The 15,193-nt window shown below is 41.9% G+C and overlaps 1 protein-coding gene across 1 annotated transcript in view; it reads right to left on the bottom strand.

The window, feature by feature from the left end:
* Positions 1-5,562: 5,562 nt before the first annotated feature.
* The window catches only part of LOC118833333 (protein FAM122A-like), a 48,888-nt gene continuing 39,257 nt past the window's right edge, over positions 5,563-15,193 (bottom strand). Inside the window, exon 11 of the mRNA XM_036740695.1 lies at positions 5,563-5,802. Coding sequence (XP_036596590.1) covers positions 5,652-5,802 — 151 coding nt within the window. The 3' untranslated portion in view covers positions 5,563-5,651. The remainder of the gene's footprint in view (positions 5,803-15,193) is intronic.

Consider the following 15,193-nt stretch of genomic DNA (forward strand, 5'->3'; position numbering starts at 1 on the left):
AGTTCTACCTTTGCCCACCTGTCAGAAGGGAAGGAAGGGGAGGGGCAACAATCACTGGGATTTGAGTTTTTTTACTGAAGAAAGAACAGCAGGGGTCAGAAGCCTAAAAAAACCCTGACTCCAACTAGATAGGGATTTTAGAACTTCACCCCTGAGGAAGATAGAGGTTTTTTCATACCTTAATTGGTCTTAAGGCGAAACTTTCAGTTTGCCTTTGACCAAAAGGGGGAAATGTGGAACGTTTTATACCGTTTTGTATCATTTTGATTTCGACCAGACCCACAGCCTGAATTAATGAGTAACTGGAAGAAGATTCAGGACCTGGGCTTTTTTGTTCTCTAAACTTTGCTCAGGAAATACCTCTACCTCTGTCGACAAGGCCAGATCAGACTTACTTAAGGATATCTTTCCCCTGTTAGCCATTAAGGGATGAGACCCTAATCCTGAGAGGAGCACCTTGCTTGATATTGTACAGGTATATACTTTAACTGACCCTTGTCAACACTCTTGTCTTTACAAACTTTCCACTTGGTATGTTGATGAAGGGAGAGCACAGGGTTTGGGAGTCCTAATGTGACCTGGCACGTAAATTCCCTATATAAACTACCCTTTCACTTCAAAACGTGGTCATGTTGATTTGGGATGAATTCCCCGAATGGCCGCCGGCTAATAAATTCTCCATTTAAAACTTATACTCTCTGGAGTCTCTCATTTCCTTCTGGTATAATAGCGCATTTTTTCATACACAAAGAATCACATTTATTTTGTGTTCATATATATCTCTTATGCATATATGTAAAAAATGAAGACAGATCATACATAGATCTTCCTATGTCTGTCTTCACTTTCATGAGGTTACTGGCCTGACACAAAATCACATATTTAACAAAAATTGGTACTCAATGGTAGGGGGAAATGGACAAGAAGTTTAATCTCCATAGGGAAACTTCCATCACTATAGTTTTTGATAAAGTCACGTTGAGAAGCTGGGATAAAATTTAGGCCATGGGTGGGCGGGATGGAAACCTAGGACATAACTGCTAAGATAATCAGTCTTCTTACTTTATTTTTAATCCTCAACTTAAGAAACATTGTTAAGATGTTAAATTAAAAATTTAGTAATTTAAAAATGATTATGAATAAAAACAAAGGTTGTAATTTAAACTGAAGTGGTTGTTCTAACACTTGCTTGTTTTTGTCCACTTCCAAACTTCCTGTAGCTTCTCATGTGTTTTTCATTAAAAACTGGTGTAACTGTTGGAAAAAATATTACTCTCATTATGCCCCATCCACTATCCTAATTATCCCTACCCCCAATTTCTTTTAAAACATCCTCCGTATGTAGCAAATGGCTATAGCCTTGCAAACCAAATTAATATTTTTTCTTTTGTATTTTTAGATCGTCACCTTTCTGCCATGAGGTTGGAGGCATGATTTATCATTGGTCTTTTGAAGTTATAATTAGCCATCCAATTGGTCAGAGATCTCAAGTCTTTAAGAGTGGTTTGTGTTTACGACACTGTCATCCGTGTATATGCATTGCTGTGCTTCAACTCACATCATACCACATCATTTATATTTATATAAAGCTTCCCATTTTCTTTGAATCTATCTCTTTTGTCATTTTTTTGGGGAAGTATGTTAATGATTTTGAAAGCCAGTGATTTTTAATATCATAGATATTTTAAAAATTCTTCCAATGGCCTTTTTTTCTTATATCTTGGATGTCCCTATTGGAAGAGCGGTTTTCAAGAGAACCTCCCTTAGCTCCTGACCTCCTTTCCCCATTAAAAACTGAGAATCAACTCCATCCTTCTGCCTTTTTAAAAAAAATAAATTGGCATGGTCAAACAAAACAAACAAACAAAAAAGTAGACAGGTTTAAAAAAAAGTATGTCTCTTTTTGTTAGGAATGGCTTTATCCTAAATGGTCTAGAGATTGTTGGTCACTATTTTGATCAAAGGTCTTGTCTTTCAAACCTTTTTTTTTTAAAAATGATGTTTATTTTTCAGACATGTCCAACTCTTTGTGACCCCACTTGGAGTTTTCTTGGTAAAGATACTCGAGTGGTTTGCCATTTCCTTCTCCAACTCACTTTACAGAGAAAGAAACTGAGACAAACCAGGTGAAGTGATTTGCCCAAGGTCATGCAGCTAGTAAGAGTCTGAAGCCTCATTTAAACTCTGGAAGATAAATCTTTCTCACTCCAGACCAAGCCCTCTTTTGTACACTATGGCACCCCCTAACTCCTTTATAGAACAGTTACACACACATAAATATATACGCTTATATAAATAATTCTGCTATTGATTTTGTGTCAATTCATACTACCCAAGATTCTCTATCATTTCTTATGGCACAATGATGTTTTATTAAAGTCAAATATCTTCTGTTTAGACATTTGTCATTTGCCTAAGAGTCACTTAAGTTACTCCCACTTCCTTTTCCTCTGCTTTGCCCTTTTAATTGCCCCTTTCAGGATCAGGCAGGTTTTGTTGCTTGTTACTGTTTCCTTCCTTAACCACATCGCTAACCTAGCTTGTTTACTTGGTAAGACTGATAAGAGTTTTACCTCAAACTCTTTTTGCACGTTTGTGCATGCGTGTTTGCGTGTGTATGCGCGTGCGTACGTACGTACGTGTGTACGTGTGTACGTGTCTCTCTGTGTGTGTGTGTCTGTGTGTGTGTGTGTGTGTGTGTGTGTGTGTGTGTGTGTGTGTGTCCGTCCATGTTCAATCCTCCTTTGTCCATATTAGATAATACCCACTCCTCCAACCCTTCTCTCCATGGACTCTTTCTTCTTGCTTTAAAAAAAAATTATCAAGACTGCCTTCAGAGTATTATCTCTTCCTCCTCCACCCCAAATTTTCGATGGAGAAAAAAAAATAAAAACCTCTATTACAAACATATGTGGCCAAGCAAAACAAATTTTCTCACTGGCCAAGTTTTAAAAAAAAAAGTCTCACCTTCCCCCATCCCTTTAAGTGCTACAGAAAGATTTTCCCCTCCCCTTTCATAAATTAATTCCCATTTATCCTATCTATAGCTTGTTTGGACATAGTTGTTTTTATGTCATGTCTTCCATTAGAATGAGTTCCCAAAGGAACTATTTTTACCTTTCTTTGTATCCCTGGCACCTAACAGCTGTTTAATAAATGTTTAACAAACTAGCCTCAATCTATCTCTATGGCCTCACTGTGTATTTAGTCCCTCTTCCACACTCTAATGATCCAATCAAACTGCACTTCTCTATATTTTTCACATATCATTCCCATGCCTTTACCTTTTCACTGGTCATTTCCCATACCAAGACTTTACTTTCTTCATTTCAATCTCACAGTATCATTTTCCTCCTTTAAGCCTTAACTTAAGGGCTGCCTCCTACGGAAAGCCTTACTTGAGATCCCCAGCACTGCTACAGATCTTAATGTGCTAGGCCCTGTGCTAAATAAGCCATTTACAATTATCTTACTAGATCCTCACAAACCCGTGGGAGGAAGGTACTATTTTGATCTCTATTTTTCATGCTTCATTGATTTTTTTTAATTGTGTCCAACTCTTTGTGACCCCCTTTTCTTTGCAAAGTTTAGTGACTTGCCCAGGGTCACAAAGCAAGTAAGTGTCTGAGACCAACTTAGAACCCAAAAAGAGGAGTCTTTGACTCCAGGCCTGCCCCGGTGTTCACTGCTCTTTTACGGGGCTAGCAAATTGTCTTGTACACAGCTTATGCTTAACAAATGTTTGCTAACTGGATGACTAACTGATATACTGATTGGTTTTGAAGAATTGATCATTTTCCTTCATTTTAAAAAATTCTTTGTAATACGGAACAGCATACCTGGGTAAGGAGAGGGAAGGTTACAAAAACAAAGATGTCGATAAAATTTTTCTTTATAAACAACAGTTGGTTTTTTGTTTTTTCTTTTATTAGAACTTGGAAAAAAAGCCATCTTAAATGTAATAGGAAAAGTGTAACAAATTTATACCACAAACCTGACCTTGTCCCTTTATTATTCATTTCAGGAGGGTTGTAAGAGAGACAATTTGAACAGTCTTTCCAGAAGACAAAGAAAAGCAAAGCTGTGGTAAATCTGAGATAATGAGAGTATCAAACCTTAGCAGAACTAGCTTGTAATGTTAAATAACCTTGCAGTCTGAATAATGATACAGAAAAATATTCTAAGAAAAGGAGCCCTCTATTAAATATGTTTATGAGACAATAGCTATGAACCTTATAAAAAAAGGAACACGCAACAACGGTGTAGTAAGAATGCCACCTTAAGTAAGGTGCTGACATTTTTTAAGTCTGACTAGTGAAAAAATCATCTCAACTGAGAAAAAAAAATCCTGTTCCAATGAAAACCCTTATATATAGGGTTAACCTAGCAAAGTCCTCATCTCAAATCTTCACTGGCACCACCTTCAGTTTTCTGGCTTTGTTATTTGTTGGTAATGTCATTCAGATTCTACTGTAATACCTGTGGCATTTTTAAAAAGTGTTTGAAAACTGGTTTTTTATTCAAGCTATTCTCTCTCTACTTGGAAAAAAAATTCTTAACAATTTCTTAAATAACAAAAGACTGGTTTTTAAGAATACAATTTAAGTAAATTGGCTAATTTTTATATACAACAGAAACTCAAAATTGTTCAAAGCAGATGACTATTGCAGTGAACTTAAATCAGGTATTTTTCTCTTTTCTACTTTACTTTTTTACTCTTTGTATCGCCCCCCAAAATCAAACGACACGTCCAAAATTTCTTAGGTAAAGGGGAATATTAGGCCAGGATGTCCTAATATACTTATCTAAACTCTCAACAATCACCTTCCAAAAGGAAAATTTTTAAGGTAGCAGAGTTATCTAGAATAATGAAATAATTACTAAAAATATCACTAGGTCAGAATGTATATAATTTTCAAAAAGATTGAAGTCTATATTTTATCAGAATCAATTTTCTTCATAGAACTCTAGCCTAATAAAGGGAAGGGACAATATTTACAACAAATGGTAGCTAGTAGTTTAAGTAAGTATATTTGTAGCATAAACATTTAAATAAATGTTAGGTGGTTCCCTGTAACTGAATGTCCTAGTTATCTTAAAGTTATATAACAAGTTATATAACAAGTTATATAACAACATATAGAGGAGCGAGTTTCACTGTACTGAGAACATCTTACAGCTTACATCAGGCATTCAATAAGTATTTGCCAAACTGAAATGAGCTGAAAAAACTATAATACAACAAAATTTACTTAACATTAAAACTATGGAAGATCATATAATTTTTCTTTGATGACTTTTGTGAGTTCTTACTGTACAGCACTGAGGTTTTAACAGCCTCACAGAAGTATTCCGGTATAGTTTTTAAAAAGCCCATCAGGTTTCTCTACTACTTTACCAAAGTAGGCATCAATTTCTTTGTTTCATCATAGGTGACTGGAAACAAAACTGGCAGTGTTACCACTCTGTGCCTGCATAATGGAAAACATTAAGTCCTCTGGAAACTATTTTTAAAAAAAACCCCAAAACAACTCTCCAGAAACAGAGTAAAGCCAAGTAGGAAATAACTAATTTTTTTTTCTTTTTAGACTTTTATGTTCCCTCCAACATGATTTTTCCTAAGTGGAAAAACTAAGCCTCAAATAGGTGGCTCACTTAGATATAAGTTCATCTACTGACATAAGTGGAGAGCTGGATTCAGAAGGTGATACGGGAGAATCAGTGGTAGTAGTGACTTGAGCTGGTGAACTGCAAGAAGATTCAGCCGTGGGATTATTTCCACCCAAGGTATCTGAAGACAAACTGGAAAAAATAAATGTCACAGAAGCTGAGATGTGTGCAATGATTTGCTCCACTAACAAACTCAAACATGATGAAAAATATTTAGCGCAATTGCTTTTAAAGCCCTTTGTAGTAAAATGAAAAGGAAAATAGTTTTGAGTTACACAAGAATTTTTTGTTGTTGTGTTTTCCTTAGGAAAGCTGAACATCCTATTGACGAAATGTTGAGGGTTGAGGGAGAAGAGGTCCAGGAACCTCAAGACTGGAGTTCCCAAGGAGTCCCTCAAGGACCCAAGTACTGGAGAGGGTCGGGGCTGTCCGGAATGAATTCAGGATCTCAAGCATTCTTCAAGTCAAGGTGGAAAAGATTTATTATGCTTTACAGCAGGCAAGACCTCTTAGAGAACCTGCCACCTTACACGGGTGCAGGAAAGTTTTTATAAGAGATTTGGGGGTGAAACATGTCAATTAGGTATTTTGGGGTGGGTTTAGCGAATGGTTAAGGGATGGTCAGTTCTAAAAGGAACACCAACTTTTTCTATCTACTGCGCAGTTATCTTACCCCAGAGTTCACTGGGAAATATCCCAACGGGGAGGGGGTGAAACGTTGCTAAGTCAACTAACAGTCAGGGCTGACTAGAAATATCCAGGTGGCTCCTGTCAAATTTCTTGTTAGACAAGATGAATGTAAGGGAGTATACATTTGATTATGTCTAGGATACGAGTAAGGTCAGTAAGTAGTAAATATCATTAAGTCTCAGGGACATACCCAGGAGATAGGTGCAGCTGGCCACAGTATCAGAAGGAGAGAAGTGTTTTGCTAAGGCGTGCTGACCTTGAACTGGAGAGGAACTGCTAGGGCCAATATTTTGAAGCTAGGGAGAGATGGGATTTTAAAACGCAATGTGATTTTGGAATTGGGGTCCAGGCACAAGCACCCAAGCAGGCACTAAGGAGAAATGTTAGAATTGGGGTCCAAGCACAAGGACCCAAACACCCCATCATTAACAATGACGCGATTTAGACTGTGGAAACCCCTTTGAACCCCACCTTGAATCTTCCCACTTGATATGGCCTTCACCTGAGGCCGTAAGCCTTCCATTATCACGAGGCCCAAATCTCTATTACCCTTAAACTAGCCTAGCCCACCCCTCAACCCCAAACCTCAACATATCGTTCCCTGACTGGGAAGAACTGCTAATCTCAAACTCTCCTCAAGCAAAAGCTGGAAGGCTCCCTATCCCCTTCTCACTCTCTAAGTACTTTGGAGGTACTTTTTGGTCCTAGTAGGTCATACAGCTAGGAGGCTGTCTCATACTCAGCCTGAGGCTCTCAGGTGGTTCTCAGTCCAGTGGTTATGTTGGAGACCACGGACCTTGGCCTAGGTTCTGAAGCATGGAGCAAAAGAACAGATGCCCCATCCGGAAGTGTACGCCCAACTCTTTCAATTCTCTCGGCACAAGGGAATTGAGAAAATGCCAGGAATCCTTTTGTGTGTGTGTGTTTGATTTTTTTGAGTCTTTGGTTTGTTTTGTTTTTCGATGCTTACTCCTAACTTACGAAGGAAAGAACTTCCAGCCCCTGTGCCTATATAGGTCAATCCTTTTCAATTCCCAAAAGTTGGCCTTTGGGCTGTCTTTTACAAAATTGGGAAAAATTTAGTTTCTCTACAGAGCTTAAAAAGAGAAAGCTGGTATTCTTTTGCAACACTGCTTGGCCCATTTTCGGGACTTTACAATATAATACACTCTTACAGTTAGTGTTACACTGTTGCAGAGAAGGAAAATGGATAGAAATTTCCTACGTAATGGCCTTCGTCGAGCTCTCTCGGAACCCCGTTCTCAGAAAGATTGTAAAATGCTCACAGCTAGAGCCACCCCACAAAGGGACAATGGGGGCCAACAGGACATTTTGGATGACTCCTTTCTTATGGCCCCCAGGGCTTCAGCCCCAACCTTCCTGCTCCCGAAGCTCCCCCAAGAACCCTTGTGCCTCCCCTCCTGGGCCTCCCCATCTTTCCGTTGGTTTCCCTTCCCTTTAGCCCAACCCCTCCTTTTCCTGACTCCTTCACCTTCCATGTCTTCTACCCTGCATCCCCTCCCCTCTCAGCGACCCCTGCTCAGGTCCCAGCCACGGGTCCCTCCATGGCCCCTATCCCCAAGGCACCCCCTACTCAGATCCTGGCCTCGGGCCCCACCCCCATGGTAGACTCCGGGCATTCTCCCCATTTGACCCCTTCCCCTCTTCCAGTACCACAGCTGATCTTCCCCCTGGACAACCTGGTGCCTGCCTTGCAGTCTCATCCAGTTCAGCTGGCACGCCCCAGCCCCTCTCTCACAAGAAATGGGACTTCCTATCTCCCTTCCCAGGCCCCTATCCCCACAGGGCCTTTATGGCTTTTTCCCCTGGTGGAAGTGCCTGCCTCACCCAGAGGAACAATTAGCGTGCATGTTCTGTTCTCCATTAAAGGGAAACTGGGGAGATTTTGCAAGACCCCACTAAGTTTACCGAGGGTTTTAGGGATCTGTCCCTACAATTCAAGCTTTCTTGGAGTGATTGTTGTACCGCTGTTGTACCTGTTGCCCCACTGAGGAGAAGAGAAGAATCTGGGAACGAGCCCAAAAATAGCCTCCAGGAACAGCGGCTGTTCCCACTGGTGACCTGGCGTGGGACTATGAAAAGAGTGATAATAGGGGAAAGGGAGACCATATTGTAAGTTGCCTGTTAGAAGGCATAAGGCACTTCAAAAGCAAATAAATTTTCAAAAAATTATGGAAATTACTCAGGGAGAAAAGGAAAACACCACCGTTTTCCGAAACTGGCTAGCAGAAGCTATTAAGAAGTATACAAATTTGGATCCTCATTCTACTGAAGGGACAGCAGTCCTTAACATGTATTTCATTAATCAGTCTGCCCCAGATATTAGGAGGAAACTGCAGAAATTGGCAATGGGACCCCAATCGCCTCAGGCCCAATTACTGGAGACAGCCTTTGGCATCGTTAACAACAGAGACCTGGTTGTAGCAGAGGAAAGAGAATGTGGGGAAAGGGTTAGCAACAGAGAACATGCTCAATTCTTGGCTGCTGCCATGGCCAGGAAAAGACCCAAGGAGCACCTTGGAGGATGCCTGGCAACTTGGGCAGTGGGGAAACCTGCTTTCTATGCCACAAGGAGGGTCACTGGTTCAAGGAGTGCACCTGTAGGGTGCTCCCCCAGAGGAATGGCTTGATGCACCCAGGACCATGCCCATCATGTGACCAGGAGGGACATTGGAGTAAGGAGTGTCCCACCTAGCAGTAGAGCTGCCTCCCCAGTGCCCTGTCCTCCAGTCTTCTCAAGACTCAGAAGGCCAGGAAAGCCTGGGGCTTGGCAGTGCTGCCACTTTCTTTCTTCATCTCTCTTAGCTAGTCCTGGGCAAAATTGAGGCTGAAGGTAGTAAGGTTACCCATTTTATCATGGCTACGTTCTTTATTTTAACCAATTACTCTGGCCCTGCCCATCTGTCAGCCTGTTGGGTCATGGGCATCAAAGGGGAAATTAAGGGATGTCTCCAGACACACCCCCTCCCCAGCCTACTTGAGGATGTGCTGTTTGAACACTTGTTCCTTACACTCTCCCGTGGCCCTGCCCCCTTGTTGGGAAGGGACCTGATGGTGAAATTGGGAAGCCAATTCGCTCTAGTTAAACCTCATGACTCCCTTTTTCCTCTGTTTACCAGACCTCCCCACGTTTCCTCAGAGGTGTGGGAGAGGGTTGGGCCAATTGTTTGGGACCAGGGAATTCCTGGGCAAGCAACTTCTGCCACCCCAGCCACAGTTCCCCTCCATCTCCTTCAATATCCAATTAAGCCCAAGGCTTGGGAGGGATGGCAACCATCAATAGCCCCTCCAGGCCCTGACTCCCTCCTTCTAGAGTGGGGCCATAACCAGGCTAAAGCTTTCGGGACTTTGAAAACCAAACTGACCGCCACTCCAACATCGGCTCTACCTAATCTAGAAAAACCTTTCACTGTGTTATGTTGATGAAAGGAGACAGGCTTGTCAGGACCTTAGGACCTGACCCCAGACCTCTTGCCTATTTTCCAAAACAATTAAGACTCCATGGCTGCTACAGCCCCTCTAACTGAGGAAGCTGCTAATCCTCCAGTTGACCAACCCTTAGATCAAGGCTTGCTCTTAGAAACCCCTGACCTTATTCGGGTGTGCTACACACTCCTGAATCCTGAAGCAGTGTGGTACACAGAACAAGTGGTTAGGAGAGCTAGTTATGAAATAGTCACCTTTAGTTTCGTCTGGGGAAATTGTCTTTCCGTCCAGGGAAACTGTCCTTTCTCTATACTGTCTGTTTGATCCCTGTTTGCTTAACCTCCTTGCCAGGTTTGTCTCCAGCAGGGTGGGAGCCATCAACTTCCAGATGACTGCTCCAGCTATGTACCCCTTGACCCCTTGAATGGGACCCATTGAAGCAGTGACAGCTCTGCACCCCTTGCCAGCAGGAAACAGGTTCAGAAACTGAGACCTCTGCCCTTTAGCCCAAAGGACTCTGGGTCCCATTTGTTTGAGGGGGAAAGGATGGGCTTTAGACTGTGAGAACCCCTTTGAACCACACCCTGAGTCTTCTCACTTGATCTGGCCTTTCATGCCAAAACAGCCTGGCCTAGCCTAGCGTTCCATTGTCTGGTTACCTCCGGATTGCATTCCGGATGTTTTCCACGTTTGATCACATCAAAATATCTATACCTTACCTCTGTTACCCTAGCCCTATATGACCTCACCGCAGTCACCCCAGTCCTCCCTGAAGCTCTCCTCCCATCACCCCAGACTCCATAGTCTTTCTGTATATAAGCTCCATCTTGCCTCCATGAATGGACTCAGTTTCAGTCTAGCTCTGCTCAGATTGTTCTGGCCCACTGGCATTAGTGCCACAAATGCTTAGGTGCCCTCAGAGTCTACCCATTGTGGTGAATCTTTAATAAACTTTGTTTTGCTTTGGTTGTGAAGGTTTGGGTCAAAGTCATCATTTTGGCTGACCTCATCACCAAGAAGCTTCTTATACATTTGCTCACATGTATTTCAAATGTTTTTTAGTTATCATAAAATTTGACCAAAAGAAAGAGTTTCCTTTGCTTGCCTCAGTAATTAAGTGGCAGCATGGTGTAGTGGAGTGAATGAATGAAAACGCATTTCTTTCTCCAGATTCTGTTCCTTGCTGTCTTCCCACCCCTCAGTACTTTTTGCTGGATGTTTCTGTCCTAGCAACCTTATCTCTATGTAATAAACTGCTTGCTGACTTCATGAATGTCCACTGATTTGACAATCATCTTTATGCTGATGATTTTTTTAACAGCTCTAATGACCTACATAACCTGACTGATCGATACATCTCAAATTCAATGTGTCCAAATCATAACTTTTATCTTTTCTTCCAAATCCTCTCCTTCTCAACTTCCCATGGAAGTAACCTCCCATGGAAGTAACTTCCCATTTCTAACCCAAGTGAAATGTTGGGATCATCTTGATTAATCCCTCACAATCATTCCACATAATCAATCAGCTGTAGTCCTATGACAATAAGTCTAGTATATGTCTCCCTCTCTGCACTCATACAACCACCTGTAATAGCTATAATTTTAATTGCCTCAAATTTATCTTTACAAGTCCTCCAAAGTGATTTTTGTAACCCATATCACCTATTCTTCCCTCTCCTCAATAAATTCCAGTCTTTTTATTACCAAACTTAAACATAAAGTCCTCTGGCAATTTAAAGTCCTTTGCAATGTAATCCTTTTTGACCTTCCAAGTCAAGCCAACAATTAAATGCTTATTAAATGCTTACTATGTGATGGATGCTGTTCCAAACACTGGAAATACAAAAGGAAGTAGAAAGAAAGACTGTGTCTGAACTCAAGGAGTTCACATCCCAATGGGGGAAGAAAACCCTACAAGGGAGGAGGCAAAAGGAAAGGAGCTGGAGTAATGATGTTACCCTGCGTAGGTGATGAGGTGAAAAGGAGTGCTCGAGGCAGATGGAGCAAGCAGGATGCAGGATGTGAGAAATGAGGTAAGATGCAGGATGTGACCAACCAGAAAAGTGATCAAAGAAGACTAAGCACTGAAGTCCCCCACTGTGGACTTACCTGTGTGCTTTCACAAAGCACCCCTTTACCTGACACTCCAGAATGACTTCCCCCTCCCTCCTTTCCTATTCTCTTTGCTTATCCGTATAGATTCTGGAGCAGCATTCTTCTTCCTTCTTTCCTGTTCTCCTTGCATTTGTATGACAAAGGTACCTCAGGCTTGCCTGATATTCCAGGCATTCCAGAGCTGTGTTTGCCCCTTCTCCCTTCTCTTTTCCCCCTTTTCTCTATCCCATCAAACTGTATGGAGAAGACAGTAAATTGCTCAGCCTCCCTTAGGGCAGCAGGGTTTGCCACCTATGATTTGCCTCACATGTGGAGTAGTCCACTGAGGCTCTGCCTCATGGGGAGCAGGCCCTCTGGTTACGTCACTCCAATAAATACCTTTCTTTAACTAGGAAAACAGTCTGAGTGAATTTCTTTCAGGACACTAGAACTCACCTGTCGTTACTCCATCATTTCTAGTGGCAACCCAGCATTTTCAGGGTGCACCCTGAACTCACCACAGGGGTCAATATAAAGATAGTTTGGGAGAATCAGGAATCCATTTGCTGAGGAATGTAGACATGGATCCTCCTTGACATAGAGGTTTTTAGAGGAACCAACCCATTGGAAGCCTCAGTGGCAAAGGGTGTTTTCAATGTGTGACACACAGGACTGGATTGTAGTGGGGAGTGTGATTCCAGAGTGAATCGCTCTCACTGAAACAGTATGAGAGACTCAGGAGTGCAGCCTGGAAAGTAATGAAGTCTTTCCACACCTAACTGCTTCCACAAAGTCTATGACACAACTCTATTGTCCTTGCTCTTTCTTATACATGACACTCCAAATCCCAGTTCTGTGCATTTTCACTGGAGGTCTCCTATGTGTGGAACAGTTTCCCTTTTAATTCCTGGCTTCCCTCAAGAAGCAGCTCAAAATGCACCTTCTGCCAGAGGCCTTCGCTGCTTCATGGTTTCCCTCCTCCCCTCTCCACTTAGACCACATCCACACAACCACCCCCTGTATGTACGTAGCCATTTGCCTGTTGTTTCCCTGTTGTAAGTTCATTGAGGTCAGGAACCATGTTTTTGTCCTTTCTTTGTGGTCTCAATATTTATCATAATGTCTGGCACATAGTGAGCACTTAAAAATATAAACATAAATGCTTGCTGACTATCTAAAGCTCATCTACAAAACTCCAGGCTTCCATGGACAAAGTCTAAATTCTGGTGGGAGAAGGACGAAAAAGGGGAAAAATATAAAATAAGGTTATAAAGGTAGGTTGGAGGCAGCTGGTGAAAGGCTTTGAATGCCAAACTAAGTGTATACGTGAAAGTGGAATGAGAAGACTCCTGTAGTTTACAGGGCAGGAGAGTGCTGTGGTCTGTTCTGTGTTTTAGGGAAGACACTTTGACAGCTATATGAAAGACAGACTGGAGAGGAGGGGAGAGATGTGAGAAATGAAAACCAATTAGGAAGCCACTGCAATACTTCATGTACATCAGTGACACCTCATATTATTTCTCCTTATAAACATATCCCTTTCCCCGACTTCCCTGTTTTTATTAAAGACACTACTACTCAGTGCTCCAATAATAATAAGAGCTTACAATTCTATGGTGCCTTCTATGTCCTAGGCATTGTGCCAAGAAGGTGACAAGCACTATCTCATTTAATCCTCACTACAGCCCTGGGAAGTAGGTGCATTCCAGTGTATTCTAGCATTCCAGTAGGCAAATAGAGGCAGAGATTAAATTCCAGACTTTCTATGATGCCTAGCCACCTTTACAACAATATAATTTGGTGATATTCCTTACTATTAACCCTGCTCCTCCTTTCTTATCCTTTATGTATACAACCAATTGTGAAATACTGCCACATCCCACTTGTCTCTATTCTTAATGCCATTGCCAGTGATCTATAACTGGTTTCCTAGCCTCGCTTCAACCACCTGCCCACACAGTTGCCTTAAATGAAATGATTCACTCCTCTATTCAATGAGTTCCAGTAGAATCAAAGAAGATATGGTACGTATGTTTTTAAAGGGTTTGTCATGAAGATGGTGGAGTAAAGACAGGGACTCACCTGAGCTCTCCCCCAAACTCCTCCAAATATCCACAAAAAATGACTCTAAACAAATTTTAGAGCAGCAGAACCCACAAAAAGATGGAGTGAAACAAATTTACAGCTTAAGACAACTTAGGAGGTCAGCAGGAAACATCTGCTGCACCTGGGTGAGAGAAAAGCATAGCCCAACATAGACTGCACCAGCATAGCCCTGGCCCCAGCAAACTGGGAGCAGGCTTCGGAGCAATTGAATCAGCAGCAGCAGCAGTGGCAGCAGTGGCACATCCAGAGCCACAGCCTTGTGAGGAGGTTGAAGAGCTGGTCAGAAGGAGATTACAGGGGTCTCTCTGCTAGCACTGGGGCAGGACTCTGTTGCTTTGCTCATACTCAGATACGGATTGCAGTCTGTGTGACAGTCCCAGGGTAAGGTGGAACACTAGCCCAGTAGAGCTTTTGGCAGCAGTGGAGGGGGGACCCTCCCCATAGTTCCAGGGCAAAAAAGAGTGCTTGTGGTCATTCACAGACCAGAGCATAGGCCAGGAGAGGGGGAAACACCTTAGAAGACCTGAAAACCTACAGGCCCCTAGAAGTATCTCTGAAAACAGCTGTGCGAAACACCTGAAGCTTGGGACAGTACACCCTCCACAATGGAAGCAGAGCCCTCACTTAACATAGAGCTAAAAGTCAATTAATTGGCTGAGAAAATGAACAAATGGGAAAAAACTCTGACTATAAACAAGGAATATCAAAGCACACACTCAGAAGAAGACTGCAAAGTCAAAGCTCCTACATTCAAGACTCCAAGAAAAATATGAATTGGTTTCCGGCCAGGGAAGAGCAAAAAAGGATTTTGGAAATCAAGTAAGAAAAGTAGCAGAAAAATTGGGAAGAGAGATGAGAGTGATGCAAGAAAATCATGAAAATGAGTCAACAACTTGGAAAAGCAAACCCCAAAAACACTGAAGAAAATAACGCCTCAAAAAACAGACTAAGGTCAAATGGCAAAAGAGGTCCAAAAAGCCAATGAGGAGAAGAATGCCTTAAAAAGCAGAATTGGAGAAATGGAAAAGCAGGTCCCAAAGCTCACTGAAGAAAAATAATTTCTTACAAATTAGAATGGAGCTAATGGAAGCCAAAGAGTTGAGAAATCAAGGAACAATAAAACAAAACCAAAAGAATGAAAAAATAGAAGACAATGTGAAATATCACATTGGACAAACAACTGA

This window comes from Trichosurus vulpecula, unplaced genomic scaffold (assembly GCF_011100635.1).
Source record: "Trichosurus vulpecula isolate mTriVul1 unplaced genomic scaffold, mTriVul1.pri scaffold_31_arrow_ctg1, whole genome shotgun sequence".
NCBI classification, from domain to species: Eukaryota; Metazoa; Chordata; class Mammalia; order Diprotodontia; family Phalangeridae; genus Trichosurus; species Trichosurus vulpecula.